The sequence below is a fragment of the Cavia porcellus genome, unplaced genomic scaffold (assembly GCF_034190915.1).
Source record: "Cavia porcellus strain 051 isolate PalLab524CR breed Dunkin Hartley unplaced genomic scaffold, mCavPor4.1 scaffold_6, whole genome shotgun sequence".
Taxonomy (NCBI): Eukaryota; Metazoa; Chordata; class Mammalia; order Rodentia; family Caviidae; genus Cavia; species Cavia porcellus.
The window spans coordinates 95,421,414-95,434,906 of NW_026947489.1; the positions used below are offsets into that span (position 1 = coordinate 95,421,414).

General features: G+C 64.4%; 2 protein-coding genes across 5 annotated transcripts; one reads left to right on the plus strand and one right to left on the minus strand.

Moving 5' to 3' along the window:
* Positions 1-971: 971 nt before the first annotated feature.
* Positions 972-5,691, plus strand: Grn (granulin precursor). 3 transcript variants are annotated; one of them, XM_063251699.1, is made up of 12 exons: positions 972-1,126; positions 2,491-2,635; positions 2,724-2,849; positions 2,952-3,036; positions 3,292-3,404; positions 3,486-3,773; positions 3,855-3,978; positions 4,110-4,258; positions 4,331-4,540; positions 4,798-4,986; positions 5,060-5,290; positions 5,370-5,691. In XM_063251699.1, the coding sequence occupies exons 2-12, from the start codon at positions 2,498-2,500 to the stop codon at positions 5,508-5,510; spliced, it is 1,794 nt and encodes a 597-aa protein (XP_063107769.1). In that variant the 5' UTR covers positions 972-1,126; positions 2,491-2,497; the 3' UTR covers positions 5,511-5,691. The 3 variants fall into 3 exon arrangements, with proteins under 3 accessions (XP_063107769.1, XP_013003614.1, XP_063107768.1); XM_013148160.2 differs by having other exon boundaries at positions 973-1,126; positions 4,331-4,615; XM_063251698.1 differs by having other exon boundaries at positions 973-1,126; positions 4,161-4,258; positions 4,331-4,615.
* A 61-nt stretch (positions 5,692-5,752) lies between these two features.
* Fam171a2 (family with sequence similarity 171 member A2) lies at positions 5,753-12,176 on the minus strand. Of its 2 annotated transcripts, none has more exons than XM_063251697.1 (8): positions 12,020-12,176; positions 9,927-10,154; positions 9,676-9,768; positions 8,007-8,165; positions 7,759-7,938; positions 7,565-7,681; positions 7,369-7,465; positions 5,753-7,290 (listed from the first exon to the last, which is right to left on the minus strand). In XM_063251697.1, the coding sequence occupies exons 1-8, from the start codon at positions 12,114-12,116 to the stop codon at positions 5,973-5,975; spliced, it is 2,289 nt and encodes a 762-aa protein (XP_063107767.1). In that variant the 5' UTR covers positions 12,117-12,176; the 3' UTR covers positions 5,753-5,972. The 2 variants fall into 2 exon arrangements, with proteins under 2 accessions (XP_063107767.1, XP_023419089.2); XM_023563321.2 differs by having other exon boundaries at positions 7,369-7,495.
* Positions 12,177-13,493: the final 1,317 nt, after the last annotated feature.

Sequence of the window (13,493 nt, forward strand, 5' to 3'; positions counted from 1 at the left end):
GGCTCCCAGCCACACTGCAAAAGCAAACGCTTCCTTCCTCCAGGGCCCAGCACGGCTGTCCTGGGCCTCTTCTCCCTCCTGGCCCCATCTGTCACCTCCACCTGCTGGAGGCTGTTGGCACTGAGCCTTCTGGTTCCAGGCCATGCTGATCAGCTCCTGGCGAAAAACTTGCGCCCTCAGCCACTGTTCCTGAAAGTCAGGGCTACCTGAGCTAGAGGCCACTTCCATTCAACGACCTGTCCTCACCTAGAACCCCTCTAATCCTTGTTTTGAATGTAGCCCTTGGCCCTTCCGTGCACACACCACACTACTTCTGGTTTCCTGGTTTTTCCCTCTATCTCTAGCCTACCACCTGCCACTCAAAATCGTCCTCGACAGCTGCACCAAGGCACTCCCAAAAGAATTTCAGTTTCAGTCTCCCGGTTCCTGTTTGTCTCTGCAGCAGGGATTGAACTAGGGGTCTTCCACTGAGCCACATCCAGCCCTTTCAAAATGTTGAGACAGAGACTCTAAAGCTTGCAATCCTCCTACCTCAGCCTCTCAACAGTGCGACACAGGCTTTGGCACCTTCTGCGGAGGGAGTTAAATCTCTCTTTTTCCGTTCCAGGAGCCGATCTCCTATCTCTTCCCTTCACCTGTCTCCAACGCCCGCTCGCGACCTCACACTCAAAGGTGAACTTGGCCTGAGCCTGGTGCCCACTTCGGTTTTGAGGAAGCGGCCTGGGTTGTTTACCTCCGGCCCTGCAACTTCCCTCCCCTCCCGCCTGCCGTGCGCAATCCGTGCTGGCCCAGTGGAACGGAAAGCTGGCTGCGGAGAAGTGCTCGGGCCCCACCCAGCCTACCCAAGCAGCCCCAGTGTCTGTCACCTCTTCTGCAGCTGCAAAAAACCGGCACCTGCAGACCCAAGGAGCGGCGTGCACGGTCACATGAGTCGTCGGTCACGTGACACCTGAGCGGGGCGGGGAGCGCCGATTGGCCCCGCCTTCACACCGATTAGGAACCAATAGGCTTACGGAGGCACGAAACTCTGGCCAATGGGCACGAGGTGGGCGGGCCCTCGACGCGGATTTTGGCCGGGAGGGCGGTGCGGCGGCTACAGGGAGCGAGGACGCGGACCGGGACTCTGGTAGGAAGGCGGCGGGTACGGGAGGACGCGGGGTTCCCAGCTCGGGACGGGTCCCTGGGACTTGCGGCCTCCCGTCTCGCCGGCCCCTCGTCTCGGCCCGCGCTCGCCCGTGGGGAGCCCGGTCCCCTGGGAGGTGGGAGGGGTGTGTGGTGTCTTAAGCCTCCGCACGCCACCGGGCGCTTGTGCCTCAGACCTTGGGAACCGGCGGCATGGCAGACGGGCCGAGCCCGCTGATGGCCCTGGGACGGGCTGGCTGGGGGCTGTGGGTACTTTGCTGGAGGCCGCGGAGTGAAGGGGCCTGGTCAGAGGTGGCCGGGGGCGCCCTCTGGGCTGGGAAAGGGGCGCTTGGGCAGTGAGTGAAGGGGGGGACCCAACGCTGACTGTGCCCACGTAGCCGCGCGGGAGGCCGTTGCCGTCGGTGGGGGCAGTTGTAGGTCTGCGCGCAGGGGCGAGTCCCGGCGGCAGTTCCTCCCCCCTCCCCCCCCCCCCGCCGCCGCTTGGCCGCCCACCTGTTCCCCTGGTTTTGGCCTCTGCGTCTCCAGGGTGTGGTCTTGCTGTGAAGCTGGGGTAGTTTACCCTGTGACTTGGTGTGGGACACGGACGCGTGAACATCTGAGTTTCAGTTGCTCTTTTGAGATACAGTAAGGGTCCTTATAGCCGCCCCCTATCTCAGCTCAGGCAGTCTGCTGCCTGCTCCCCAAGTTAGGGCGAGGACCCACCATCGCCCGCAGCTCCCCAAGGCAGCCTGACTTCGGATAGGTGGCAGCTGGGCCAGCCTAGCAGGAGTCCTGAGAAGTGAGCCTGGTTCCTCCTGACTCAGGAGTTGCCCTGGGGCAGGCAGCTCCTTCCACGTGGGGCTGAGTTTCCTTTCCAGGCAGCAGGCGGGCGAGTGTATGTGGGGGGTCAAGCCAGAGTGGGGAGCAGACAGCTACAGGCAGACAGTTGGCCCTTCCTGGTCACTGTACTTCCTTTCTCCCTATTTTACCAATCCCGTGGTTTCTGTGCAGTTGCGTGACCATCCTCTTCCTCCAGTCAGGTGAGAGCCCAGAGCAGGCCAGAGGGAGGCTGGGTTTTGCAACTCTCCTGCGAGGAGGACACCCTGCTTGCCCGATGCCGGGTTCCCACCCCTGGCTGCTGCAGTGCCCGGTGCCTCCAGAGTGGTGGTGGGGGGGCTCTCTTCCCCACAGACCAGAGCCACAAAACCATACTCTGGAGCCCATGGCTACCACCAGCGCTAGAGACGCTGGGAATGGGCAGTGAGATTCCCCTGTGTGCTTGCAACATGTACATGTGTTTGTGTGACGCCCAGGACCCTGGAGGACGAAATAGTCCTCAGCTGCCTGCCACACTCTTTGGTGTTGCAGACAGACCATGTGGACCCTGGTGGGCTGGACCATCTTGGTGGCAGGGCTGGTGGCTGGAATACGGTGCCCAGATGACCAGGTTTGCCCAGTGGCCTGCTGTCCAGATTCTGGAGGAGCCAGCTATAGCTGCTGTGACCCAGGGGTGGTGAGTCTGTGCAGCCCAGTGAGCCTGGCTTTGGATTAGTCAGGGTGGTGACCAGAAGCAGCCTGGTGACCTCTACCTTTTCCATTAGGACCTACGGACCACAGCCCTGAGCGGGTACCTGGGAAGGCCTTGCCAGAGCCCTGCCAACTGCCCTATTGGCCACTCCTGTGTCCTCACTGCTGCAGGGACTGCTGCTTGCTGCCCATTTTCACAGGTGAGGGTGCTGAGGCTGCTGGGGGCTGGGATCTGCCCTACCCTGGCCTGTACACCCCACTTCTCGGGGAGACTCATCCATGCATCCTTCTTTGCCCCACAGGCCATGGCGTGTGGGGATGGCCATCACTGCTGTCCCTATGGCTTCCACTGCAGCACTGATGGAGGGACCTGCATCCAAAGACCAGGTGTGGCCAGGGGCCGGGTGACGGTGCCCTGTGCTGTGTAGCCCGGATGCTGCTGAGTCCTTGCTCTGATTGGCAAGAACTGGAGGGGTGGGAGTGGGTACAGATTCATGTGGCTGACCAGATCCCTACTTTTGGTGGATGCCTTGGCCTCTTTATAGTCAGGGAATGGTTTGTGAGGAGTGTGGGTCCAGGGGTCCTGGGAAGCCCTGGTCACTGGGGATATCATTGGTGGTATCTTGGTCGTCCTGTTCGTAGATATCCACCTGCTGGGTGCTGTTCAGTGCCCAGGCGGCGAGTTCGAGTGCCCTGACTCATCTACATGCTGCCATATGCTCGATGGCTCCTGGGGGTGCTGCCCCATGCCCCAGGTAGGGCCACTGCTGGGCAGGGAGCGCCAGGTGGTGTGGTGGGACTGGGGCCCAGGTGGCTGAGGCCTGGCTCTCTTCTAGGCTTCCTGCTGTGAAGATAGGGTGCACTGCTGCCCCCATGGGGCCTCCTGTGACTTGGTGCACATCCGCTGTGTCACGGCCTTGGGCAGCCACCCCCTGACCACTAAGCTTCCCGCCCAGAGGACAAACTACACGGGTGCCGAGGGGACGCCTGTCGTGTCTCCAGGCCTGCTACCTGCAGCTCTGCCCACCTCTGTTATCTGTCCTGACTCACGGTCCCAGTGCCCAGATGATACAACCTGCTGCCTGCTGGCCAGTGGGGAGTACGGCTGCTGCCCGATGCCCAACGTGAGTGAGGGACAACAGCCCGTGGGCTGAGTCTGCACAGCCACCAGGCTCACACTCCTGCCTGTCCCCATCCCCACCTAGGCCATCTGCTGCTCCGACCACTTGCACTGCTGCCCCCAGGACACAGTGTGCGACCTGAGGCAGAGCAGGTGCCTGTCCCAGAACAAGGCCAAGACCCTGCTGACCAAGCTGCCCTCATGGACAGGTAGTAGGGGCCCTGGGCTGCCACCTGCACTACCCGACTGTCCTGGGTAGTATGGGGCTGTGCCCTCCATCCCCCTAACATCCCCAACTCGAGGTGGCTGCAGGGAGGTATACGTTGGGCCCATTCTCAAGGGGATGGCCTTGGGTCCCTGGAGCCACTGGAACATCTATCTGCCTGCCCAGTGTGGGATGTGGAGTGCGACCAGGAGGTGAGCTGTCCAGAAGGCCAGACGTGCTGTCGCCTGCAGTCGGGCAAATGGGGCTGCTGCCCTTTCCCAAAGGTACCCAGGGCCCAGGCATTGGGTGGCAGTGGGTAGCAGTGAGACCTGGGCCCACAGTTGTCTGTCTCCAAGGCTGTATGCTGTGAGGACCACGTACACTGCTGCCCTGAGGGCTTCAGGTGCCACACGGAGAAGGACACATGTGAGCAGGGGCTGCTCCAAGTACCCTGGGCACAGAAGACTCCGGCCCAGCCCAGCCGGCCCAGCCAGCCCAGCCCACCCGGCCCACCCGGCCCACCCAGCCCGCCCGGCCCGCTGAGGAGTGAGATCTCCTGTGACGAGGTCGTCAGCTGCGCCCCTGGCAACATCTGCTGCCGTCTGGCTTCTGGGGAGTGGGGCTGCTGTCCTAGCTCAGAGGTGCATGGGGAGGGGGCACCCGGGGAGAGGATACCTTGGGGCCATTCTGGGGCCTTGGCCTTGCCTGGCGGCCTAGCTCAGACTGACTGAGCTGGGTCTGAGCCAGGCACTGCTGTACCCCAAAACCCCTTTTGCCTGCCCAGGCTGTCTGTTGTGCCAACCATGAGCACTGCTGTCCCCAGGGTTATTTGTGCATGGCCGGGGAACGCTGTCAGGTGGGGGACAGGCTGGCACCGGAGAAGATGGCTGCTCACCTGATGTCCCTGTCCCAGACAACTGACGTAGGCTGCGACCAGCATGCCAGCTGCCCCGTGGGCCAGACCTGCTGCCCCAAGCTGGGCGGGGGCTGGGCCTGCTGCCAGCTGCCCCATGTGAGTACCCAGCCTGCCCAGTGGGAGGGGGCACCCCAGAGGGCGGCCACATGCTGATCCCCTTGTCCCCCAGGCTGTGTGCTGTGAGGACGGCCAGCACTGCTGCCCAGCCGGCTATACCTGCAACGTAAAGGCCCGGTCCTGCGAGAAGGCAGCAGACGGCGCCCACCTGGCCGCTCCCCTGGCCGTGGGCTCCACTGGGGGGGTGATGGACGTGGCCTGTGGGGACCGGCACTTTTGCCATGATGAACAGACCTGCTGCCGAGACAGCAGGGGGGGCTGGGCCTGCTGCCCCTTCCATCAGGTCAGTGTCACCTCAGTCTGGACCCAGGGCCGGGTCCTGCCTCCTGCCCCAGCTGACTCTGTCCCCACCACCCTCGCAGGGCGTGTGCTGCAAAGACCAGCGCCACTGCTGTCCTGCCGGCTTCCACTGCGAGAGCCAGGGAACCAGGTGTGTGCATAAGAAGAGCCTGTTGCACTGGGACAGCCTCCCCAGGCCAGCCGCTCCCAGGCCACGGCTGTAAGGGACCCTGCCAGGACGTGCTCAGGACTCCTGTCCCTGCCTCTGACCCCAGTTCTGCGTGTCCCCTCTCTAGGGGAGGCCTCACCCTTAGCAGAAGCCACATTACCCGGTGCCACCCCCGCCCCACCCCATGGCCAGGTGCTGCCCACAGCATGTGAGCCACAATAAAGTTTGTACACTTTTGTCTGTGTCCGCTCAGTCATCTCACCTCCCTCTCAGGCGCCCCGAGAAAGACACGCTGTGTGACCCTCACTGGCTTTATATTTGCTGCTGCCCTCTGTCCATCCCATAATCCCAGCCACCAGAGCTGCCCCAGCCATTCAGACCTGTGACCTCCCAGCCTGGGGTGGCCCTGTCAGCAGGCAGCACCCCTACCCTCCCTGGGGACCTCCAGGTTACCCTCCTGCGCCCCCCCCAGCCCTCCTCCCTGGTGCTGCCCCGCCCGTGGTCCGGGCCCCTCTGGCTACTTGACGTTGAAGACCATAAGTGGCCGCTCCTCACGACGCTGCCAGGGGCTCTTCTTGTCGCCCGCATCCTCGCCAGTATCCACACCCAGCTCGTCCTCCGGGCTGGTGAGCGAGTCGCGGCGCAGCTCGCTCACGCTGCTGCGGGAACTGTCCCCGTGGCTACGGCCCCTGCCCCTGAGCACCGTGGCTGTGCGCCCCTCAGGGGCCGCCACCTCATCCAGGAGTGGTGTCAGCGAGTTGTCCTCGGGGGAGCACAGCCCCGTGCGGCTCTCGCTGCTGCTGGGCTCCGTGTCCTCGCCAAGCGTCAGGCGCGGGGGCGCGGGTGGTGGGGGTGGGCGCTCATCTCGCGCGGGGCGGCGAGGGCGTGGGGGCCTCGCCTCCTGCGTGTCCACGCAAGGGTCGGGGCCGGAGTCCGCGCGCGCACCGCCCTGCAGGTCGATGTAGGAGTGGCGCACCTGAGCATTGCAGCGCCCGTCCAGCGACACAAACCAGGCGCGCGGTGGAGGACGCACGCCCAGCTCGCGCAGCTGTTGCTCGGTCAGCGCCTGCAGCTCGCCGTTGAGCTGTGCCACCGCTGACTCATCTAGCAGCACTGGGATGGTCACCGGAGCTGCGGGGCCGGGCGCGGGCAGAGCGCGCGCAGGTTCGGGTGCCGGGAAGGCGCGTACAGCGCCCTCAGGTGCAATGGGCTCAGAGCTCCCGGCGGTGGCCCCGGCCTCCGCGCCCAAGCGCACATAGCGCGCGGGGATGACGAGTGTGGGCAACACGCTACGGTACACGCTGTCCGGCAGGGCGTCGAGTGCGCCGCAAAGCAGCAGGGGCCCCGCTGCACCCAGGGAGAGAGGGCGCCGGGGGGGCTCAGCCACGGGCGGGCCGTCAGCTGTGCCTGGGGGGCCCGCAGGGCGTTCGAAGGGTGGTGGGGAGGGAGGCTCCAGTGTGAAAGCCGTAGCCCCAGGGGCCGCGTGGCGCGGCTCCTCGGGCGCGGGCTCATCAGCGCCGCGCTGCCCCCGGAGGGCAGCCCCCTCTCCCCCGCGCAACCCCTGGGGTTCCGCGGCGGCGCGGCCAGGTGCGCGAGTCTTGGCATGGAAGAAGTCGTCGCGGGAGGCAGTCAGGTCGCGTGTGCTAGAGAAGGCGGAATGCAGGGCCCCAGGTGGCGGGGCCTCGGGGTCTCCGGAGGACGCGGGCTCCAGGGGCCCGGCGCAGATGAGGTGCAGTTGAGACACTGAGGTGGCCTGGTCCCGTTTGGCGCCATCCGCTGGCCCGGAAAGCGGCAGTTTGCGGTGCTGTTGCTGCCTAGGCTTCAGGCAGCGCCTCCTATGGGGGAGCTCAGCATCAGCACCTTGGTCTGGGACGCAGCTCGAGGGCGCACCCAATCTCGGCCTGCGCACTCACCGGCAGTAGTAGATAAGCAGACACAGCAGGACCAGCACCAGCAGCGCCAGCGCGGCGAGGATGGTGAGCAGGAACACGGTGTGGTAGGCGCCGAAGTCTGCGATGCCCGCGGTGATGGTGACCAGCCCTGCGCAGGCCGAAGTCAGGTCCGGCCTACCGCCCCGCCTCGCCCCGCCCTGCCCGGGACCCTACTCACCACCGGCAGGCGAGGCCACAGCGGCTGCCCAGTAGCCCAGCTGCGGCGAAGTGAAGGTCCAGTAGAGCTGGCGGCCCTCCCTGCGGATCACGCCGGTGCCGTTGCGGACCCACAGTCCTGGCGAGGAGGGGGTGTCAGCGTGGGTCCCGGCCGGCTGCCCGCACCCTCTCCGCCTCGCCCCGCCCCGCCCTTACCACTCTTGGGGTCGAACCTCCAGGCAGGGACACCAGTTCCCGCAGCCAGGGAGCGTGGCTCAGCAGGCAGTGGCAACGCGAAGTGCGCGGGCCCCGCAAGCGGCACCTCGGAGCCATTGCCTGCCAACAGCTGCACGCTCACGGCCGCCAGCGGTGCCAGCTCCAGCCAGGACCCATTGCCTGTTGGAGAGGCGTGGGTGAGCTTGGCCCTCGATGGGCCCGCCCAGCCCGGCCAGTGCCTGGCCTACCTGCGCCGGGCGCTTCGGTGCCCAGGAAGGCCGGGAAGGCGCGCAGCTCCTGTGCGGTGCTGGCGGGCGTAAGCGAGGCCCACAGCTGGCTGTAGGTGGCGCTGGGCGGCAGGCGTGCGGCCCGGCGCTGGAACTGCACCCAGGGCTGTGAGCCGGAACCTGCGGGGATGGGGCAGGCATGGGAAGCTGGGCTGGCCCTGGGGACGCCAGGTGTCCTGAGAAGTTGGCCGGAAAGGGATGTGGCCTTAACGATGACGAGAACACCGTTTCCTTATGAGCAGTGCACAGCGAATGCCCAGCTCCTCAGCCAGCACGGAGGCAGGCACTGGCCTGGGGCCGAGGTCAGCACCGCGGGCTCCCTGTCCTAGTCGTTGCCGAGCAGCCCTGTCCTCTTGCGGGAATGCTCAGACAGGCTCTGCTTTGCACCTGGACACTCAGGGAGGTACAGGGGTGTGCGCTCCTGGAAATGTCGCCACTGTGACTGAGGACTTGGACTGACTTGTTAAAGATGTAACTGATTTTAATTGAAATGATCTCCATTTAAGAGAACACAGGATGCTCCTGCGTTGACAGCCAGGGGATGGAGCGTGTGTTTGCCTGTGTCTGCAGGGCACAGGCCCAAACGTACAAACAGGATTCCAGGGCAGGATGGTCAAGGATCACATGTATTGAGCTTTAGAATATGCTGAGCCCTGTTCCCAGCAGGGAACCCTCAGTAGCCCCCGGAGGTCACAAAACCCAGGGGTACATGCAGAGCTGGCAGGTTTCAATAACTTGCCCAAGGCCACCATCTTAGAGCAGGACTGATGTCCAGCCTTGGGCAGATGTCCAGCCTCTCACCCCTTCTATCCTGCAACCCTTGCAAAGGGCCTTCCAGGGCTGACAAAACAAACACCAAGGCCTGAGGTGCATCCCTGCCAGCTGAGGGGGTTGAGGCTTCCTCCTGACAGCAGCCAGAGCCGTGGGAAGGCTGCATGCATGGGGCCAAGGTGGCCCGGACATTCAGGATCCTGCAGGGGGCCTGTGGGGTACAGGTCAGAGCAATGAAAGCAAACACGAGTAGCTGTCAGCAGGGCTCAAGCAAAGGCTTAAATCTGGGGTGTGATTTGTCCCCTCCAAAGCTCAGCACTAGCCAGGTAAGGACAGGCCAGGACATTCCCAGGCCCTCACTATCCCCTTGACCCCTGTGCCTGAGGCCTCACCAGGCCTTTCTCTCCTGCTCCCTCCCACAGACCCCAGGCACTGAGCTGTAGTCACAGAGGAAGTGGCTCGTCACCAGCACAGCTGCCCCTTGCTGCCTGTGGCCCCATTCCCGGGCCTGTGTGTGAGTTTTGCGGGTGGGCAGGGCCTGTCCTTCCTCCCAAGTCCTGGGCCCAGCCCCTTGTGGCCTTCAGACAGCTGGGGCACAACAGATCTATGCCGATTGGCTGGGGCTGCAGGTGGCAAGAAGGAGGGTTTAGGGAAGTGGGGCTGGGGATCCCAGGACAGAGCAGCTTGCCCTGTGCTGGGCTTTTGCACGCACCCTTGAGGTTATTTCACTCCTGTCTCAGCCTGGTGACACAGAATCTGTCTTTCCACACCTGAGCTCGGACAGAGGGTGGCATGGAGGACACCCACCCATGGCACCAGGGGAGGGGGATCTGTGGGGGACACAGGGATGTGGCCTTACCTGGGGAGCCCAGCAGGATGTGCACGAGGTCCTCATAGAGGATGAGGGTGGCTGGCCGCTCGGGGAGCAGGTAGAGGCTCACAGATGCATACACTGCAGGGGCAGGGGCATCAGCTCCAGTGCCCAGTAGACCCCAGGCTCCCTCAGGCCACATCCCAGCCCTGCAGCAGCTGCTGGGAAGCCCCCACCCCCAGGGACTATTTTGGGAAGGGGCTGATGGAAAGCCAACTGCTGCCCTACCCCACACTCACAGGGCAGCTTGTCCACCCGCCAGGGCACCGAGTTGGTGAGGAAGCCAGGGCGGGCAGCAGTAACCAACACCCAGGTGCCCAGGTGGTAATTGAGCGGCAGGGTGGCCACACCCTGAGAGTCTGTGGTGCCAGCGGCCAGCAGCGTGCGGTTCCCAAACACGTCCACGGAGGCCCGGGTCAGGGGCACCAGCTCGCCACTCATGTACACCTGCACCTTGATCAAGATTTCTGCGGGCGAGACCAGGCACTGATGTGAGGGTGGGGGGGACAGCATGGGTCTTGACCTTGGGACGGGGGTGGGGGGGTGGGGGGCTCAACCTGAGCTGCACCCCTGCCGAGTCCCCTGCAGCCCAGAGATGCAGGGGGTGCTCAGCTGCTCCCCAAGTTAACAGGTGCACACATGCCTTTGCTTCTCAGAGATTCCCAACCTTGGCCGTGGCCAGGACCTGTGGCACCACCACAGCATGCCTCACCATGAGTGAGGTTCCCGCCGGGTTCACAGCTGCAGCTCCAAGAGCTCAACCCACTGCACCAGGCTTCAGGAGGCCCGGGCATCTGCCGAGGACAGACGCTCCCAGCCACTCTACCCTAGAAGATACACTTCTGAGGGGAGGGCAGGGAAAAGAAGGCTGAGTCAGGAGAGTCAGGAGAGGGCACAAACAGGGGCTTACACAGACAGCTCAAAATGGAGCAGCAGACGCTGGGGCTGGGCTGAGCAGTGTAGGTGGATGTTGGGTCTCAGAAAGGAAACTGAGGCAGAAACACTAAGGAAGTGATCCTTCCTCACCCCACCCTCCCCTTCTGTCCAGAGCTGGCCATCAGTCACCACGACAACACCTTGTCCTCCTTAGGGATCAGACCAGAGCTGGGGCCCTGGCATGACAAGGCATCTGGGGGGACCCAGGAGCTTGGGGTGCAAAAGCCAGACTGGCCCTTCAGGTGTCCTGGACTCTTGGGGTGTGAGGGCTGAGAGTGTGCCCATGAGGTGCGTGGGTAGCTGACCCCTGGGAAACCACCCTTCCCAATCGGCTCCCTGGACCCCCCCAATTGCAGGCCTCACCCCACTTTGCTGTCAATGCCAAGGCAGGGGCCCAGGAGCAGGCGGGAAGGCTGTGTGCTGGTGGCTGCACTCAGCACGGCTTGGGGAAGCCTCCCGGGGGAGCGACAGGTGTCTTAGCTGTCACAGCCACACCTGCCCCCGGCATCCACCCATCTGTTGGAACCCACCGCCCTCGCCCATCCTGCTCAGCCTGACCCTGGGGGCGGGGACCGCATCCCTCAGGAGGAATTCTGGGAAGCTGGCCCTGCAAGGGCCTGGCCGCCCCGCCCTGCCCAGCACCGAGCAGCTGGACAGCAACTAGGGAGGGGAGACCCAGGGTCTGACAGGGTCACACAGGGAAGGCCCGGGGCCCACGAGGGGACAGGTAGAGTCTGAGGAGGAACCCCTGCCTTGCAGAGCCCCACCAGGCTGAATCCCGCCGGATCCCAGGCTCCTAGGGGTGCAAAGCAGTGAGGGAGGGGCTTCCGACCACACTGGGCCTCCTGCCAGGCAGCGGAGGGGAGACTGAGGCAGCGACAGCAGCCCCAGAGCCTGCTCCACACAGCGTGCGCGTCGGTTCAGGCGGAAACCCGACCTCCCCCTTTGCCCGGACCCCGTTTTGCAGCAGACGCTGTCCGTTTTTCTGGCCCTGGGGGCCGGGGTGCAGAGGTGCGAATGGTGCCCCGCCCCACCCACGTCCACCTGGCCGGGCGTCCCGTGGGGAGGGGCACTCGGGCGGGGGACCTGGCACCTGCCCCACGCCACAGGCCTCGAGCTGCTCCCCCGCGCCGCCGACCTCCGCCGCGGGAGGACCCCGATCCCAGCCCGGGCTGAACGCATCGCCCGCACCCCCGCGCGTCCCCATCCCTGCCGCGCCGCCGGCCTGGGCGGAGGTCCGCGAGACAATGGCGCGGAGCGGCGCCTTGCGGACCATGGGGAGAGCAGCAGCCGCGGCGGCGCCCAGAGCGGCCCCCTGCCGCGGCCCCTAGGCCCCAGCCGCGCCGCTCCCGGCCCCCGCCCTGCGCCCGCTACCTCCTGCGCCGCGACCACTCACCCTGCGACCGCCCAGGGGCCCGCGCGGCGCCGCCCAGCAGCAGGCCCAGCAGGGGCAGCAGCCGCAGCAGGGCGCCGGGGCCGCGGGGCGGCGGCATCCCGGGTCGCCCGCCTCGCCGAGGGCCCGCCCGGCCCTGCCAGGCCCACGCTGGCTCCAGCCCGCCGCCGCCGCCGCCGCGCCGAACTGCACCGCCGCGCCCCCTGCAGGCGGAGCTCCGCACGGCAGCCGCCGGCCCATGCCCCGCCCTGCGCCCCTCCCCTGGCTGCTGGGTTCCCGCTCCTTGCCCCCCACCCCGTCCCCGTCCCCGTGGATCCATAGCCCCTACCCTCAGTAGTCAGTAGGGCCTCATCTCCCTCTTCCAGGTCACCGCGCCCCGCGGCTCGGCGCCGGTCACAGTCGCACCAGTTGGCACCCGGCGCACTCTTGGCCCCTTGTGCCTGTCACTTCTCTGTGGCAGTGTGGTGCCCAGAAGCAAAGGAACACTTGATCAGGCTCTTGCCCCAGGGGCCACGGGCGACCTCCTGGCTAGACCCATGGCTTGGAGACCCGTGGGTCAAGGGGACCTCATAATGGGCGCGGAGCAAATCCACCAAATGCTCTCTTCATTGTTTTTAAAAATATTTATTTATATAGACAGGGTCTTACTATGTAGCCCAGACTGACTTGAAATTTGCCAAGATCTTCCCGCCTCAACCTCCTGAGTGCAGCAGAGTTTACACACATGTGCCATCATGCCTGGCTTCTTTCTGTTTAACAGAAATTTCCAGGGAACCAGATTTCCCAGTGCTATTCTTAGGCAACAACTTTTGAGAATTAAACACTTATCTTTGAATTTCATTTTGCTGGTTTCAGTCCAACTTTCCAATTTGTCAGGCTGCCTGGAAGCAGCTCAGCCACCTATGGTGTTGGCATTGTCCTCTCCAGCCACAGCCATCTGCAGGGGAAGGCTGTGTGTGTGTGTGTGTGTGTGTGTGTGTGTGTGTGTCCCCCGCCCTCGCTCAGCAAGGGCCTCCCACACCTCTGCCCCCACAGCGTCTGCTTAGTTTTACCATAGGACATGGGTCCAAACCGAGACCAGATCCAGAGGCGTGGTGTTAGGGCCTCCAAGTGAGAGGACCAGCAGGTGGTAATCTGGCTGGGTTCAGCGATGCCATTCAGTCTCTCAGCTTGAAGCCCACTTGGGAAACGGCCATGCATGGATGGCAATAGTGCCTGTGGAATGTTCTGCTTCCCCCTTTGGCCAAAGTGGCCTGTGGCATCCTGCTGCCAGCACCCAGGCTGGCAGCGCCCCACCTGCTCCTGCCTTGTCCTCCCATCCCTGGCTGTCTCTGGTTGCTCTGTCCTCCTCTCATCCAACACTAGTCTGTCACCTGTCACTGTCTCTTCCTTGTGTCTACACTCATGACACAGAGCCATGCTTTACGTCTTGGTTTATTTTTTCTGCCCTTGAACACGGGCTTTGTGAGGGAAAGGA

Excerpts from the sequence above, each read along its gene's own strand:
- Grn (XM_013148160.2), top strand. The coding sequence starts at position 2,498 with ATGTGGACCCTGGTGGGCTGGACCATCTTGGTGGCAGGGCTGGTGGCT. Across the intron at positions 2,636-2,723 it reads GCTGCTGTGACCCAGGGGTG|GACCTACGGACCACAGCCCT; the intron begins GTGAGTCTGTGC and ends CTTTTCCATTAG. Across the intron at positions 4,259-4,330 it reads GCTGCTGCCCTTTCCCAAAG|GCTGTATGCTGTGAGGACCA; the intron begins GTACCCAGGGCC and ends TCTGTCTCCAAG.
- Fam171a2 (XM_023563321.2), bottom strand. The coding sequence starts at position 12,116 with ATGCCGCCGCCCCGCGGCCCCGGCGCCCTGCTGCGGCTGCTGCCCCTG. Across the intron at positions 10,155-12,019 it reads GGCCCCTGGGCGGTCGCAGG|AAATCTTGATCAAGGTGCAG; the intron begins GTGAGTGGTCGC and ends TCTCGCCCGCAG. Across the intron at positions 8,166-9,675 it reads CATCCTGCTGGGCTCCCCAG|GTTCCGGCTCACAGCCCTGG; the intron begins GTAAGGCCACAT and ends CCATCCCCGCAG.